The sequence below is a fragment of the Sceloporus occidentalis genome, unplaced genomic scaffold, assembly GCF_023333645.1.
Source record: "Sceloporus occidentalis isolate IW3139 unplaced genomic scaffold, rSceOcc1.0.p SCAF_154, whole genome shotgun sequence".
NCBI classification, from domain to species: Eukaryota; Metazoa; Chordata; class Lepidosauria; order Squamata; family Phrynosomatidae; genus Sceloporus; species Sceloporus occidentalis.
The window spans coordinates 1,116,840-1,135,182 of record NW_028317134.1 but is presented as its reverse complement, the minus strand read 5'-3'; the positions used below and the strand labels follow the sequence as shown (position 1 = coordinate 1,135,182).

General features: G+C 40.2%; 1 protein-coding gene across 1 annotated transcript in view; it reads right to left on the bottom strand.

The window, feature by feature from the left end:
- The window catches only part of LOC149280541 (ubiquitin carboxyl-terminal hydrolase MINDY-3-like), a 46,829-nt gene extending 33,096 nt beyond the window's left edge, over positions 1-13,733 (bottom strand). Inside the window, exons 1-10 of the mRNA XM_089500418.1 lie at positions 13,640-13,733; positions 12,950-13,029; positions 12,062-12,122; positions 11,461-11,628; positions 10,644-10,695; positions 8,115-8,229; positions 7,139-7,212; positions 5,255-5,334; positions 1,650-1,720; positions 259-339 (exon numbers count right to left, since the gene is read on the bottom strand). Coding sequence (XP_089356544.1) covers positions 259-339; positions 1,650-1,720; positions 5,255-5,334; positions 7,139-7,212; positions 8,115-8,229; positions 10,644-10,695; positions 11,461-11,628; positions 12,062-12,122; positions 12,950-13,029; positions 13,640-13,733 — 876 coding nt within the window. The remainder of the gene's footprint in view (positions 1-258; positions 340-1,649; positions 1,721-5,254; positions 5,335-7,138; positions 7,213-8,114; positions 8,230-10,643; positions 10,696-11,460; positions 11,629-12,061; positions 12,123-12,949; positions 13,030-13,639) is intronic.
- Between the last annotated feature and the right edge of the window lie 4,610 nt (positions 13,734-18,343).

Genomic DNA, 18,343 nt, shown 5'->3' with positions numbered 1-18,343 from the left:
CCAGTACAGTAATGAGCCACACTAAACTGTTTCAAATGTATAAATATGTTACCCATACTACCGTATTTGCTCGATTACAAGACAACCCCGTAATTTTGGATCTTCAAGAAAAAAAAAAGCCTGAATATAAGAACGCCGTTTTTGCTTTTCCAGAAGTACCTGGATAGCAGAGTTTCTATCAGGGAGAAGAGGACCAAGAAAGAAGACAAAAGAACAAACTGATATTTTATGTGTGAAAAAGCAGTAGTAGAATCTTACCTTGGTAAAAAACACAGTTAGGTGAGTTTCACTCCCGATCACCCAGATAGGGAACTTTGGAGACTTCAAGTAGCAGCCAACCTGGCAAGGAGAAAACATTTGAAAACCTGATTCTTACTAATGTGCATTTTTTGAACACTGAAATAGAACTGTTTCTATTTCCTCAAATCAGAGGAGAGTATGTCACCGACAGTGCCGCCAGGCTGCGTCTGCGGAGATGCGGGCGAAGATAGAAGATGGAGGGAGATTGAGAAGAAGAAGGAGAACAAGAAGATGAAGAAGCGGAATCTGAAATGGAAGTAGTCAGTAGAAAAGGTGGGGAAACATTCACAGAGAGAGCGAACAAGAATGACAGTGTGAGAGAATTTCGGATTAAAATTCTAAGCTTTTTGCTTAGTTTTCATCTTCTTCGTGGAGGGGGTCGTCTACTTTTTGTGGTTTCGTATGAATTTGGTAAATTTCCAATCATACAAATCTGAATGCACAAGTCTAATATATATCTATATATTGTCTCTTGGTTGTATTTATTTTAATATGTTTGAAAAAGCATTTAAAAAAAGTAGGATGATGGGTGCAATTGTGAAGTGAGGAACTAGTTGCACATCATTCTCTCTGAAGATCAGCAAAATATTCCCTATACTGGCTCCAGTCATGAGGGAATGAACAATGTTCTATCAGAAGGCTTTACAGAAGTTATAGTATGATTTCCAACTTGTGTTGTGTTTGGGGTAGGGGCTTTTTCAGGCCTTAAATTCTGAAACATACAGAACTTTTTTTGCTGGTGCTTTTGATGGGCAACATTTAAACCCTGTACTTAATGTACTCTACATAATCTGTAGATCCATCATTAACTACACATTACAAAAACACGTTTGAAACCACACGTCTATTTCTAGAATAAGAAGGCATACAAGACATTTATAAAATCCATAGTTGATCATATTACATGTCTGTTAATAACTCCTACACTTGTACATTTCAGAACAGATGTGCTTTTGTCTAGCGAAATTAATACGCAGAGCCGCAAGTAGCACTTGAGAGAGGTGTCTGGTATATAACAATAGCGAGCTGCCCCACAGTACCGGCTTATTGGTGTATGGCAGCGCTCGCCGAGGTACCCTGGGACAGCCTGCGTCCATCGCAGAAAATAACCATCCACAGGACGACGACACGCGGGAGGATCGAAATACTACATCAAGTCATCTAGACCAACACGATTATTCTCAGACTTCTGACCTAGCAGTCTAGTCTCTGGAAGTTGTAACTGCATTATTCTGGAAAATGTGATACTTTGGCAACAAAAATCCGTTTAAAGAAAAAAAAACAACGTAGGAAACCCTTTTATTGCTAAGGAAAAGACCAATTATTCAGGAGCACGGGAAAAGGCTTACCTTACAGTACCGTAGCGATTCCATTAATGTCAGGAAACCCACTGTTCCCTGGCTATGGATGCCAAGAAGTTCTGGGGGGAAAAAAAAAAGAAAATGTTAAGGATAAATAATCTAACCAAAACTGGATGATATGCAAAACAACAGCGTAACTATTTAATATATAACGTGCCTCCTTCTGTCTTCTGAAAAACTATACATTTTTTAAAAACACTAACTTTAAGGGTATTTATATTATACACACACATGCCATTGAAACACAGGAGTGATGGGAGTGATAAAAAGTCTCTGTATGATATTTCAATAGAAATCAGCTGTTTCCAGCTACAATAGTCATTTACAACATTAACCCTGTATTTCTGATTCATATTTTATTTGATGGACACAATTTGCTTTTCTTTTAAAAACAACGACATCTTTAAGTGATCGCAGTCTGTTGAATGGCAGTATATACATTTATACACGCACATATATAATATACATGCTCACATATTATATATATATATATATATATATATATATATTTAAAATAGAATGGTCTGACCAATAAAAATCCATGTTCTAAAAAGTTAAAGGGCTTTAATAAGGAAAGCTGCACAAAACAAATAGTCTTAAAAAAGTAAACTACCACTTAATTTGACCCGGCCAATACTTCTTCACAGTAGGTATGATGAAGCATGAAGAATGTTAATCGTGTTCATTCCAAGGGCTTGCGTGTATAGGAAGGAGCTTCCTAAAACATGTAGACTCTGCAGTGCTTACAAATATTTACCTTTAAAGGGTCCCATGACAAACATTTTACTTGATGACACAACGTGTGTTAATCCGCTGGTCCTATAGTATAGCCAGTTTAGTATACGTTCAAAAGATTAATAATCAACAGCAGACGTCAACCTCACACAGCACATAACAAGAAGAGGCCCACTTAGTTTGTTACTGGGTAGTACATTATTAGCCAAGAAATGGAATTTTGTTTTTATCCAATGACTTTTTATTGAACTGTTACAGAATAGAATATAAAACAAACTGATCTATAGTCATTCCTTTATTTTTACAGAGAATGAACTCAAAATATGCACTCCTAAACTTGACTTCACAGCGCTACGACTGCTACTGGTAAAAACTCTAAATGAGTTCATGTAATACTTTTCTCTGTATTTGTACATAAAGAATGGAGACATCGGACCATTACACCAACAGTATCCGTAGTTGGTCCTCCATTTGTGGCCTTAACAGCTTCCACTCTTCTGGGAAGGCTTTCCAAAAAATTTTTTCTGTGGCAAACATTGCATTGTCCAAAATGGTACAGTATGTCCCCTTCAGCATACCAAGACATTTTGGACAATGTCATGCTTCCAACATGAGGGAACAGTTTGGTGAAGGCCCTTTTCTATTCCAGCATGACTGGATGGACATGGTTGGCTGAGTTTGGTGTGGAAGAACTTGAATGGCCGCACAAAACTGGAAAGAAGATTGCGAGCCGGGCCTTCTCACCCAACATCAGTGCCTGACCTCACAAACGCTCTACTGGATGAATGGGCAAAAAAATCCCACAGAAACTCCCCAAAATCTTGTGGAAAGCCTTCCCAGAAGAGTGGAAGCTGTTATAGCTGCAAAGGGGGGGACCAACTACATATTAATGGACGCAATTTCATAGAACTCCCTGTTGGTGTAATGGTCAGGTGTCCCAATACTTTTGTCCATATAGTGTGAGTGTGTATACACACACACACACACACACACACACACGTTTCCTTTTGTTGAAATGTTAACAGACAAAGCCAAGTGAACAGACTTTTATAAATGTCATCTGGTTAACTCAAGGATTCCGTTCCGCAATCTTCTCGTGCATAACATGGGAGTTCGTAGGATACGATTCACTATTATTTCATTCTCACTTTACAGTATTTATTTTCACATACACACCTGCCTAAAACGTTTGCACAGTACTATATATTTACTTTCATAATTATGAAGACTGAATACATTATTATGAGGTTTTATACGCAAACTGTGAAGGTCATATCCGTAAAACATGCAGCGTCCCATATCAACCATCATTTTTGTTGTGTACAGTTTGTTTAATCTCACCCAAGTTGGGGAATGCATGGAAAGAGGTTTATGGACACCTGGGACTTTCCACAAGCAAGACAAAAACTGCTTTTTAGATATGGAGTACGTCAATGGTTCTCATCTGCCAACAAAGTCTATATTTCTCCAAGACATGGTAGCTCACGCCTGTCTGTAGGGGTGATGGTATGGGAGAGAAAACAGCAGCTCTGAGACATTTATTTCCATTCTCAGTGAAGAGAAATTCAATCCAAAGTGGAAAAGGGGAAATCTATGTGGTTTCTCTGTGGACTTTTTTTTTGTCTTATTGTTTAAATAAACAGTCACTTGTAAGTCTAAGGATTAAGGATAAATTGTCTAAAGCAGCAAAAAAATAAAAATAATAACGAGGTTAAGTGAAAAGTTTTATAATTGGGTAGAAATGTCTTTGGATATATGTATAACACTAGTATCTCTGACAAAGTTTTTTTTTTTTTTTTTTTATAATGATGAAAAGTGACTACCAAAGAGGTTTGCCTTGTGGTTTGCCATACACAAAACCCTTGAACAGACACTCTAGCCATCATATTTGACACGTTAATGCATACGATAGCTGTGTGGTCCCCGTAAATTTTAGTGTATGGGAGGATTCTGCAGGAAGGCCCATATGCATTAGCCCCTTTCCACATCTGCTTTTTAAATGCCATCCAGGAGATGCATTTAGCAAAACAGCGCACATGACAAGCTCGCCAGTCAGATCATGCCCTGGAGAAGGGTGCCTGAAGGGGTCTATTCAGAACGCCATGCAAATGTGCAAAGTTCTGTTAATGTCGGATCATGGAGGAGGGCAACTCTTGCAGCAGGGCCGCAATTTCTAATGCCAGATTTATTTTATTTTGGAAAAACTTATATATTAAAGTACTCAGAGGGTTGGGGTAACTCACAGAGTACCTTCATACATAACATTCTCCTAGGTGTCAGGGACACTAAAAACTTTTCGTTTAAGTTGGTCAGCAGTTCAGTTTTAGTTACTTTTGAAATATCTGATATTTATCCACATGAGATCACTGCCACCTACTGGTAACAACCATACATTGCATGTTTCAGGTGAGATTTGATAGAACGCCTGGAGTCTGGCACTGGGTAAGCAGCAGACGGTATACTAGCATGCACATCATCAGCGGTGGCACATACATGGATGGATTCAAACCAACCGAATACTGGACCCCCAACCTAAAAAAACACCCACAGAGCCGATAAACACCTCTGTCTGGAGCAACCTGATTTCACAGGAAAGATCTGGATATGTCACAAAACAGAAAATACCCACCATGTCATAGCTAAAGGCAAAAATGTGAACAGATTTCTGACGTTTAGAAGGGCAGCTGTATGCCAGCTATCGGTGTGGAGTAATTAAACACTGGTGTTAATAGTTAGAGACCTTACTTAGCACTATGCAAATGGAAAACACAATGGACTGTGAAATAAGCAACTTCCTCTTAGTAAATATACATACACACACAAAGTTTATACTAATGCCATTAGGAAAAACCACTTACTCATCCCGGAGCACTCTCGGTCTCCGTCCCATACATTTGAAACAGCATGTCCTGTTAGCAGCAAGTTGATTAAACTCTGACTAAAGGAAAGACACATAAAAAGAACACATGAATGAAACAGCAGGTATGGATATGTAAACTATGAAACATGACAAGCATGAGAACCAGCTCTATATAAGGGGAAGAAAGAAAAAAAAAAGCAAGATGTATGGGGGGGGGGGGTTCTTGCCGGTTTCTCTGGCACTGGCTGGTGCCTATCTTAGCTTCCAAAAGGGGCTGCATTTATATCTATATTACTCACAAAGATGGATATTTGTCTTTAAATTGTTCTTGGCATTGCCTCGTATAAATGCGTTACATTCTGCTTTATAAATGGGCAGGAATGTTTAATTGTATGAATTTAACCCTCTCAGGCCCAGAGGGGTGGTGACCTCCCCACAATCTCAGACTGCCTGGTAACTCTCTGGGTGCCTAAATGGCTGAAAATGGCCCAGTGGCCTGAAAGCAGGGAAGAAAGGATGGATTATTAAGCAAGGCTTCGGTGAGGCTCCTATACTTCCCCGCTCTCAGCCACTATTCTAGAAGCTTCCATGTGTCTGAAGTGTCAGAACACTACAGCTCGTCACACGCCTTGGCACCGCACAGCAGTACGTGTACGGTATCTGGTGTCACAGAAGCGAGAAGAATAGCACGCCTCTAGAAAGTCTAGCCACAACGAGTCAAGCCACAGTAGCCGACTGACCGAGTGAGTCGCTCGCAGCATAAAGCAGGAGACAGAGAGGTAAAGCAAAGGCCGCTCTCACAGAGATGGGGAGGATCAAGTCTCTAAGTGCTACTGAGTTACCCAAGTCTGTCTTACTATAGAGATATACAGGGTCACCATCGGGGGGTTACAATCAGTACTGCTCTACCAAACCCAGCTGTGTAAAAAGAACCCAACATCACAGCTTGCTCACAGGGCCCTAACCGGTAAAACATTCTGAATACGGGAACACAAGGGAGCCAGTAGCGGGATAATAACGCAGGACGATAGGAGGTGTTTGTTTAATAGGAGCATAAAGGTGTGCGTATGCAACAAGGCAGGCGATGGGTGGAACATGGCTGGAGCAATGGGATGGATACGGGGGCCCAGGCTTTAAGTCTGTACTAGGCCACAATATTTTTGATGGCTTTTTATATATCAACATGGAAAGAAGCATACTTTACACTTTTAGTATAATTCAGTTTTTCAATAATGTATCTGTATTCTGTCCTTACACTTATATTGCTTAGCACATACGTCGCCAACATAATACAATACTGTTACATACTATTTAAATATGTAATCAGTACCTTAAAAAAACATCATGCACCAATATAAAGTGCCTTCTTTCTTCATGAAATCTCGTATGCACACTCCTAGCGTAGAATTGTTTTTCTTGCTCCATTTAAAGGGTGTATAAGCTGTTCTTCCCACGTAATTAGGACGTTTGCAGAGATAATTGTAATGTGGTGTTCTGGCTCCCTCTACTGTGTAAAACAAGGTACTGTTGGGGAACCACGTAATACAGGATCTAATCGTAGGCTCCTTTTAGTACACAACTGGCCATCAAACTTTACGGTCAGCGCTAATATTTTCCTTCAATAAACCTGAGCGGGTGTACAAACATTATGTTCGGCTCACAGATTTAATTTCCAACTAGAGTTTGCCCCTTAATTTAAAACAATGATTTCACTACTACGGTTACATCTGAGGCTAGCAGCACCTAAATCAGTGCTGTTCTGAAAAGTGGACCCCTTGTGCGTCTGTAATGCATATCTACAGTACATGCTTGTGCCGGTTACTGTTCCGGCAATCAAATGGTTCATTTACAGGTGATTTATGTCTTAGGTACTGACACTTACCTGCCATGACCATAAACAGGGTCTATCAAAGGCTCTTCTGAGTCTTCTATTTCATTTTTTATATTTTCAATTCCCTGATGAAAGAAGCCAGCGCTTTATAAACTTTTATACAATTATACATTATTTTACTGTGTGTTAAACTCACACAAAGATGGAAACCACAAATGGTTAACCTGTGTGGTTTGTACATATATAAATTCTAATATACATTTCCTTTTATAAGACAAAAAAAAAAAAAAAAGAACATACAAAAAAGGGGAGCATACAACCTTAACAGCATAAAAAGGCATACACATTCAGATTCTCAGGTTGCTGCTAGAATAATAATGATCAATAAATACATAAATCAAAGCAAGAGTTCACTGAATATGCAGCGAATATCATTTAAAAAAATACCCAAGGCATAAATGTTGGGGATTCAGTTACACTATATGGCCATGTTTTGCGTAGCCCCACCACCAAGTCAAAGTACCCCAAGTTTGGAGAGTTCTATCTAATTTTCCATGGCTATATTTCTTACCAAGTACCTGAATCAGTGTGACTGCTTTGCAGGGTTGAGCAGCCCTCCTTTAATGGTGTCCAGAGAAGGCTTTGGATGAGAGTCTCAGTGGGTTAAAATACAGTGCAGTCCCACGGATTCATCTCCTTGATAAGCCATTTTGACTTGGTGGCGGGGCTAAGAAATACATAACCATATAGCGTGACAGAATCCCCAATATTTATGCATTAGATAGGGGTTTGCTGGGTATGCGCTGAATTCTTGCTTTGTTTTATAAAAGAATATGTTATATCTGCACGCAAGTTCTTCAAATGGTTTGCCAAGAATGTGAATTCTATAAAGAATTCTCTAACTATGGAGTGTAGTCAGACAATACTCGTCGCCGTCAGAAGATGACTACACCTCCATTAGCCGTTTGATGGGTCCAAACAGTATTAAACAGAGAACCGCAGATCACGTCGCTCTTTAAAAACGTACCTTCGTGAGAATGACAGAGTAGAGGAAGAGCAGGACTCCAAACTTGTTTCTCCATGTTGAATATTCATCCCAAATGGCTCCTTTAAGTTCACTAACACTTCGTAAAGTTCTCTTTCTATGGCGTTAAAAGACAAATTACATATGTTCCTTTGAATAGCATTCAGTACAGAAAGATGTCTACAATTGTATCATCATCTAATTTCTGAACAAGACATATTTTGCTCTAGATTTAACCACGTCAAAAGAAAACAAACTTTAAAGGTTAATAGAAAATAGTTGGCCATCATAACCGAGCTTATATCCGTGGCCGTCTAAGGCAGGAGCAGACTATATACCCGCTAGCATGCACAGAACACATAGCATTTCCAAAACACTTTTAGAAACAATTAAGATAAACAGATAATCAAATCGCCAGCAGCGTTAGTTTTCAGTTTTAAAAGCTCTAATCGCATGAAGAAAAAGAAAAATCATAGAAACAAAATAAATGATGGCAAATAAGAACCGTTCGGTCCATCTAGTCTGCCCATTTTTCCTGATGTAAAGACTCAGATCTAACTCTGTCCTTGGTCTGGTCATAGATTCAGGCTTTATTCCTATCCCATGCATGGTTACAATTCTCTTACGGTCTTACGAGCTCTTTCTAACATTTCTCCTTAAGTTAAATAAACCTCCTCCGGTACTATGTTGAATCACTTCCTGTATTTAAACTACTACAGCAAAGTTATACTATAAAGACATTGTGACTTATAAGTAAGTCATGGCTCCCGGGTTTTCATAACACGTATTGATTTAAATCTGAGAACAATGAAATGCAAATGAGGCTGTGATCCTGCATGCCTCGCAGCCCAGACGCTTCACGTGGATTATCACAGGGGACACGAAAATACTAAATTAATAGCTTTAACGTTTCGAAGGCTTCTCCTACAGGGAAGGCTTCCTTCATAAACATGAAGCGATCATCTTATCACATGGATGTTAACTAAATGTATCCCTATATGTACAGGCTTCAACGAGTCTCTAAGATAGCAGACACGCGTAATGCAATTACCAATATAACATATGCTTGTAAGGAAACAACAAACCCTGCGCCAGAAGTATCACAGAAGCACATAACTAAGCATGTCTCAGCTTTTCCAGCAGTCTAGAGAACGTCAGGGCGGTTTAAGCACACGGTGGGGAATGAAAACATTCCTTCATATTTCGTCTAGATGTTCCATAAATACCCAGGCACTATGGGAACTGAAGCACTAAAGTGTTGGAAGAACCCAAGGATTGTTAATAAAAAGGAAAACTATTTTGGATATTAGCTTTGTGTTACTTCACACATGGACATTTTATAGACAGCTTGAACGGGGAGCTTAACATCATACAAAGACGTAAGCCATAAATTGGGGCATATTCACTAAAGAGAGAGATTGCAGGACAGCTAACAATTCAACTCCCCGATGTCATTACACTATATGAAGGGTCAACCGGAGTGAGCTTCTCCTGTTGTGGGAGATTTCTCACCCGATTAATTCAGCGAGGGCCAGTTCAGCCCTTCTTGCAAGAGAAGCTCATGGAGGTTGGTCCTGCATAATGCAAAGGGCTATCACGGCGTTGAAACGCATAGGAAATCTTCATTAAAGGTGCTAAAAATTGAGGAGGGCTCAAGTGGACAAAGCTGTAGTAAGTTACAGATGCTCAAGGTACCTGTGATGCCAAGATTCCTTCATACAATCAGTTTAACCTCCTGGCTTTATTGTGCAGGTAACATAACTTTTACGTTTCAGTCTGATGGCTCAGTTAAAGAGACATAAGGAAGCCCTGCATTTTTTATTCCATCTTAAAAATCATTGGGGGTGGGGGGGGGGGGGAATTGCATTCTCACATATGTAAAACAAGTCAGTTAAAAGGGCAGTTCCACTTAGTACTTTTGACACCTTCATAAATGCTATATTTCAGATTTAAAGACAAGGCGACAAGGGATTTTTTCCAGGACACAGCTGCATAAATGTTGCAGGCTCAGCAGCGCCCCCTGCTGTATGTGGGACGTATAAACTCCACGAATGGATTCAGTTACCCCGTTATACATCCCCATGCTGCACGGCAGAGCTCGGCCCACAACATTTATACATGTGAACAAAAAAAAAGCCGGCGAGGAAGTAACAATGTAAAGTAAAACAGGCAGATGATGATATAAAGCAGGACTTCACCCAGTGATAAGCAAACGCTAGCAGTGCAGTCACTGTGGACATCTCCCATGGTGCTCAGCATGCATTGAAGAAATATATTGCCCAATGGATTCCCATGCCTAGGTTCATTGTATTGCCAACAGTAGTTTATATTAGTCTCTTCCCTTAAGTATGAGTCTAAGCCTAATAGGGGGTCCTAGGACCAGGAGATGAGATTCCACAACCACAGTGCCAAAGTTGCGTATCCCTCTGTGCACCATACAGAAATAAAAGGAAAACTTGAATGCGTACATGTTTTATAGTAATATTTGTCACTTAGCAAACCCCAGTTTAAATGCTTTGACAGGTTACTTACTGAATTAATGCATGAAATCGCTCAAAGCCAAGCTCCTCTGCAGCCAAGGCAGCTACACACAAAAGACACTATTCAGCACTACACACGGCAATAAAACACACAAACAGCTATATTATCCAGCTCACTAAACAGTTCACAGTTTACAATGAAGGCAAAAGCATTGCTTGTACCGGAAGTGATGAGGATTTACCAACGAACAACATAGCGATACAATTGCAGGTGGGATTTTTCATTGTGATTAACGGCCAAGATCAGGCCTTTTTTTTTTTTTTTTTTTTTTTGTGTAAGAGTTCATTAGTGAGATTGAGATTCTTCAACTATACAAGCAACATGGCTCTAAATATCTGCAACATGTCACAAAGCACATACATGCAGCACAATTTGAAACTGTGGACTATATATGGATATTTATTTACATTAAATATCTGGGGGCACATACTTCGTTAGCAAGATAGTACACGAGCAGCTAATATAGCAGTATGTTCATTTCTTCTTCCATGAATGATTGTTCATTCACATACCGGACTATATGGCAGTAACTGAATCGGAACTGCTTACTGCTGGACTAGTATCTTGAATTTATGTGATATCACCCATCAGAAGAGCAGTGCTGTTTGTCACTAGTGTTATGAAATAACCAGACTATATTGACAGCTCCCCTATATTTATGGTTGTAATTTATCAGAGGAAGCCTTCTGTGAAGTGGTTTAGATGAAGATTTGGATCGGTCATGGGTTGCAGACAATGGGTATGTAAGAATGACAGCAAATTTAGCCAAGGAATCCTGCATTCAAGCAAACAAAAATAATAATCTTACTCGGCTGTTCTTCGCGTTGGCTCGATTCGGCAGGGAGTTCCACTTCTGCTTCCGGAGCGGTCTTCCCTTTCAGCCAGGTTGCCAAGACGTACGTGTTGGAATGATTAAAGCTAGACATTTCCATAATATCGCACAGTGTTTGGCACAAGACCTCCTTCTGCTCATCCTCTGTGCACAAAAATGACGACATTAATCAATAAAAGATTTGGCAGCATGTGTACAGACAACACCCGGAATGAATTACTGGAATAATTAGCAAAAGTAACAACATACACTGCAGATATTTAACGGGAATAACAATACACATCACTTACAATGCAAATACCTTTTATGAACTTAAAACGCATTAAAGCATTTTTTTTACAAAGCTATTTATAAATCATTTCCTACTAGCGGAAGTAAACATTTATAATATGAAAAAAAAAATTATTTGTCACCAGTAAGATAGACGCACAAACAGTAGGGAATGTTTCATTCATTAGGAACGTGTGTTTATTTGCCGTGTTTCTAATATTAAGGTGAATATCCCTATAAAGACATAAACAAGTTATTCCTCCCCCCCATGGAACTCTCTTAGGAAGGCCGCAAAAGAATCATTTACCGTGGCAATTTCTCCAGTTTGGTTTCTCGAAAATGAACAAAAGATTCTTCAGCAGAAACGCCTGTTATAAAAAAAAACAAAAAACGGCAGAAACAAATGTAAGCGATATGCGTGAAAAATGCATAAAAACAAAAACTGAGAATGTTCAATGAGATGCAGAAAACTTTACTTTAAGCGTCTTATAAACAAAATACGTAAAATGTATGTTTACTGCGGCCTGGATTCTGGGAAGCCAATAGAACGCTCTCCAGATTTCTCTACGACGCTCGGTTAGTCTTTGAGAAGCTTCTTCCATTTTCTTTTCAAACATTACTAGATGTGCTTGCAAACCAACATGTTGACTTTTACTTATTATTAGTAAAGGGATGGCCATATACATTACCCATCTGGAAAAAAAAAATCTTTTAATTAGATTTTTTTTTAATGTTTAATGTGTTTATCAATGCGCGTCCACATTTAATAGATGAACCTTTAACACGAGGTAAAGGTACCGTATATACATTGATCTACACACTTTGCAATTGCAATATTTGTATGTAGCTGTTCACGGTGTTAAATCAAAAATGTTAACTGCAGCTGTAGACCCCTTGGGTCATTCTGTGAGGCTACTTATAAGCAAAGGTGACTACTGGAAACATAACGGTGAGGAGATGATTTAGGATTTAACCCCCAACTAATAAACGCCTCTCCTCTGCATAAAACAACAACAACAACAAAAAAAGTAGAAAAACCACTGACTGATCTATCACATTTTTAATTTGTCAGGGTTGAATTAAAACCATGCTTTTGATTCATGTTGTTTTGTAGAATGTAATTAAAATGATCTTGTAATAGTGAATTTCTTAATATCGCCAGTAACTAGAGGAAAACTTTAATGTACCTGCTTACCTGCACTGGTGCAATAACGGCACACGGGCCACCTTCAAACTGCTCTAATGCAGTCGACTCCGAGCCACTGAAGACAAATCCTAAAGATAAAATATTAGAAAGACAATAACTGTGCTATCTAAAAGCAGTGTATACATATATTTCCATATTATATCCAAAAACTTACCCTCTTCTCCAACATGCCTGGGGGTCTCAGACAATTAGAACATGCATGGCTTGTCAAATTGCATTCGTGGTTCCTAAATGTTTGTACTATGAATTTCTAGGAATCTATGGGGTCTATTCACCAAAGGGAACTATTAATCATGAAAGGCCAACACCGTCAGGTTTATCCAGCAAGAAGGGCTGAGCTGGCCCTGTATAATGTATATTTCAATGGATATGGAGACTGAACAAATAGCATTGAAGATTTAACTATACATTATAGTTAAGCTTTTCCTGCAGCAGAAGCCCCGTGGGGGGGGTGGGCCTTCATATATATAGAAACATCAAGGAGCGGAAATAAAACTCCATTTAGTTAATAGACCCCTCTCTTTCCAGTTTATAAAACAATAGGCTGGCTTCTGAATTGAAAAATAATCTATCCAGCCCTGGAAACCCAAACAAGATTTGAGGCAGGGAATAGAAAATAGCAACTCTAGCAAAACGTATTTAAGTCTAACAGAGAATAGTTTGTTGGTTCCCACTTACCTTGTGTCCATCTGCTGAAGATGCTGTCCACCAAACCTTTGCTGTTCCTCCGACCCCAGACTAAATCCACCAATTCTTTGTTAGTTTCTGACATAATGGTTCCTTGGCCTTCTCTTCTTGTTTTGAATAAAGATGCTGCAGATGTTGCTCTCCCTTCAACATGAATCACTTTAAGATCAGGCGGAGGTTGCGATGAAATAAATGCTAAAATAATGAATTGAGCAAAAAGTTGCGTACAATGTATAGAGACTCGTCTAAAATAACCAACACACACACACTATATATAACGCACACACAGCTTTACCCCAAATTTACCCCCTGTCCCGTGGTTTTGTGCGACTCTTCTGGCTCAGATTTTGATCTTGTGATGTCCTAGGTATTACCATCTTTAAACACACACACACACACACACACACACACAGAAAGATTAAAGAACTGATGATTTTCACAACACAAATCACCTGCAGCGTTGCCGAACCCCATTAGTTGTGTCACGGGATAACATTTTCTGGACACATCGCATCAATGAAGTTCTAGATGCCATTGAGCAGTGAAAGGCAGTATTCCCTACGCAGTTTGTCTTTTTCTGTCAATCATTATTGATTTTCTTTTGCCCATTAGTGTATTTTTTCCCCCCAACTGAGGTAGAAGTAGCTTAACTGAAGACTATGAAACATTATGCCGATGGAAGAACACATTATGCATGGACCTGCAATTCCACGCCATTTAATGGAGCACATACAACAGATCTCTATGGAAAAGCCATCAAGAAACAGCCCAGCACACAGCGGGGCCCTGAGATTGGCCTTTGGGTTGGCATTAGGTATTTTGGAGATTATAAAAGTGGTAACTGTAAGATGGAGCCTTTAGTCATAAAGCGATTCCTTTTATTGGGCCAACACAAGCCCTGATATTCCATCGCCAAGGGGAGATAGTTTGGGTTTACAAAGGGGGCATTTTATTCCCCAAAAAGAGAGCATCTCACGAGATGGACCCAACGGCACAGACCCATACCGCCCATCCTCACATAAACCGATGCAAACCCAAGCATGTGGAGCACTTTCAATAAGACTCTCTCTCGTCTCATTCATACCGACCACTGAAACAGATGCAGATTCAACTCACCCACAACCCTCAGCCAAACTGACACAAACACACCGACTACTCTCACTGACCACTGCTGGCACACTCATGCAAACTCAAACCGACGTCCACTGAAACGCACAGCATTACATCTCAATGAAACGTATGCAGCGTTCTCAACCAAATGACACTGACACACACACACACTACTCTCAGACACACACACACACACACTACCCTCAGCCACACACCCATGATCAGCTTACCCCTCTCTCTATCGTATCATACACTCCAAGCCGCCGCTTTAGCAGCACAGGATCCAATAAGTCGCTCGCTCTACGTTCACTAATTTCTGCAATTATTACATCAGTTTCAGGTTCTGTGGACTCAAAAGTCTCTTCGTCAGATGGAAGAAGAAAAAGTTCCTAAATGTTCCTCTACAACTATTTTATTGTTGGCCCAATAAAATGTATGGCTTTCCATCAGGGCCTGACTGGGGATAACAAGGCAGTCCCGGCACTTGAAGGCTGGAGGGGGTAATGACTTAAGCACCGGAGGATATGACAGGCCGCATGATTTTACGCTCACATTTCCAGCAGGTAGCCGCAGACTGCAGCACCTGATTTACCTGCTGTGCTAGACGGCCAGTCCAGGCCTACTTTGGAGTAAAAGACTCCATCTTCACCTGGACCAATACAGCTGTGCGTTTTCCTTATTAATATGGCGCACATCAACTAAGCCAAGGTTATAAAAACACATACATACATCTGCAGAACACGCGACATACACACAGGGAAGACATGGGAAGAGACAAAATCACAATCCCAATGGCTGGCGGCTGCATGACTACAGAAACCTCAAACATGACTCCCACAGGTTTGGTAACTGGCTACATCAAAACTACAATACGGAGTAAAGTGTTTGGTAAAGCTCGGTGTCCCAAACCCTCAGACAGGTACAGACTACACCTTCACGCATTACATGGATATGAAAACAACACCCTGACAGTAAGAGATGCCCCTCAGGCCCAAGCAGGTGCCCATTCGGAGCTGAACACTCCATCACTATCACACTTTCTGCCTCCGTGGAACAGGGAGCACAGCTGACGGGCAGCCACTGCCCGTGCCCGGGAGCCAGGTGCCCACATACCCCAATACGAGGAAGCTCCGCTCACATCAGCCCCGATAGCCCTGACTCAGGTGACAGCAGCAACAGGAAGCGGAAGGCAACTGACTGAATGGGCGGAGATTGTTACCATGGAAAGAAAGCAGCGCCACCTTTTACCGTTTACAACCTCAAGCAGCAAACGCGGTGCACGCTGCGAGCTGCTAATGAACTACAACTCCCGTGATCCTCCACACTATATGCGCATCATGGGAGATGTAGTTCAATGACAGCTGGTATGCTAGAATGCCACCGGCACGTTTGCATGGAACATTACGGCAGACGGTATTATATACGTCGATGTGTAAAAAAAGCAAAGAAACACACACAGCCTATTAAATAGCGTAATACTAAATGTATAATTTATGTGTCATAAAAAATGAGCCATAATATATATACATTTAGACAGAAATAGTTATCTAAACTGTTTTTGTAACTTTAAGGGAGAGTATGATAATAATGCGCTGGGAAGTACTCAGCAGCTGTTCATCAGAAGCCTTCATTCGACTTCTTACTGTTCACAGTATAATATGATCTAACAAATAACACGCCCAACGTTGTGTGAAACAATATTGTTGATACATAGAGCACGCGTTGTGTGTCAGAAGGTATCTTGTCCCTATACGGATACCGTAGCAGCTGAAATCCACGCTCCTGCTGCACATGGTTCTTGAGGAAGTGTTCTAGGCTCTGAGTTGGTAGCTTTAACTTCTCAGTTTCTTTTCTTGGTCGCTATACCTGAAGAGATAGCCATGGGAGGTCAAACTAAAGGCAAAAAGTGCAACAAAGCCAAGAAGAAGCAGAGAGGAGGATCTAGAGGTAAGTGGGTTTTCTTCAGAGGCATTAACACAATGCAGCAGCGCTCCCGTACATATCACCGGGCACGCGTTAGCCTTTGCTTTCCTCAGGTGCTGTCACCCCAAAATGAGTGAGTGGGAGTACAGCTGCCTAAATCCAGTTATATGCTGACTTGGCTGATGAAATTATTACTTCAGTCTCTCATTGGAATAATCTGCCCAAACTTTCTCCATTAATGGGGTCTGTGGGGTCAGTTACCCTGCGCCCTCTTTTTTGCCTTCTTGCTTCCAGGTAACACATGCACGTTAAAGTAGTTTAAAGGGACATACCAGCCATTATATGCACTTTCATTCATATGCTAAGGGTTCCCTTTAAATGATGACGGTGCCCTCTTGCTAATGCGTGCAGGGATTCTGGGGATGCTGTCCGTGTAATATGCATTCTTTATTGCTGGGCGGTAGACTCCCCTTTAAGACCAGTATAGAAGAAGGATAGGGCCCTGCTCCTGAGATTTTGCTGGCGATTGCTGAAAAGCCCATCTTTGTCCCAACCTATTCTTAAAAGTACTTTTCCCATAATATCATCTCAAATATTATTTATTGATTATATAGCGCCATCGTATTCCACAGTGATGTACAATGGGTAAACAGGAAATAAAATTATGTAACAATTTTAACTAAACGAATGTGAGGAGGGCTGCTGCTCACATGAATTTACAATCTAGGGCATCCAAAGTACTCCATCAGACGCCTGTATTCTCATTATACATACACAGCCTTTCCTTCAAGAGCATTAAGCATATGAAGAAATACACTAAGAAAGTAGTGTAAAATACCATGTTATTTATCCAAAACTTAATGTTTAAAGAAAAAGGACGAAATAATAAAATAAATAGAATAATGTTCAATACAGAATTCTGATTATTTGTAATTTCTGCATTTTAGGTTGTGATCTTTCTGATTTGTCGGCACACGACAGGATGAAAATCAGGATGCATGAGAAGGCAAAGAAGAAAACAGCTGGAAAATACACAGTTGGACAACTATTAGAAAAAGTAACCTTTTCTGGCTTTTCTTAGTACCGGATGTGACTGTTATAAAATGTTATTCTATATGTCACGTTCGAAGAATTGAGATCTATATATTGATTAGAAATATAATGAATCCCTTCCCCTATACCTTAAGCATCAACCATTCGTTTAGATATAAGGCCACTGGGACTGTGTTCACGGAACTGAAAGTCATCTTCCTTATTCTATTTGCCAGTTCTGATTTCAGCGTATATTACCCTGGGCCCATGGGACTTAAACGTTATGCACTTCTACGGGACAGGTTAAATGTCACATTTTGGAACCTTTTACCAGCAATTTTATTTTTCTCTAGAAATATTCTCATCAATAATATATCTATATTGTTTGTACAGCCTTCCGCAGCCTTGAGGTTTCCATTTAGAATAAAAACTCAGACACATAGTCCTGATCTACGGGTAACCTCCTAGGGGTGCAACGTGCTTCAGGCAGTCTTTTGATGACTTTGGATTGTCATCTTGGGTGAAGGAAAAAAGACTTCTTCTTCTTGCTGTTTCCCTCCTCACAACTACAACCAATGTTCCATCTAATTTTTCTTAGTTGGCATGCGCAGAAAATTTCTCTTGTGCAAA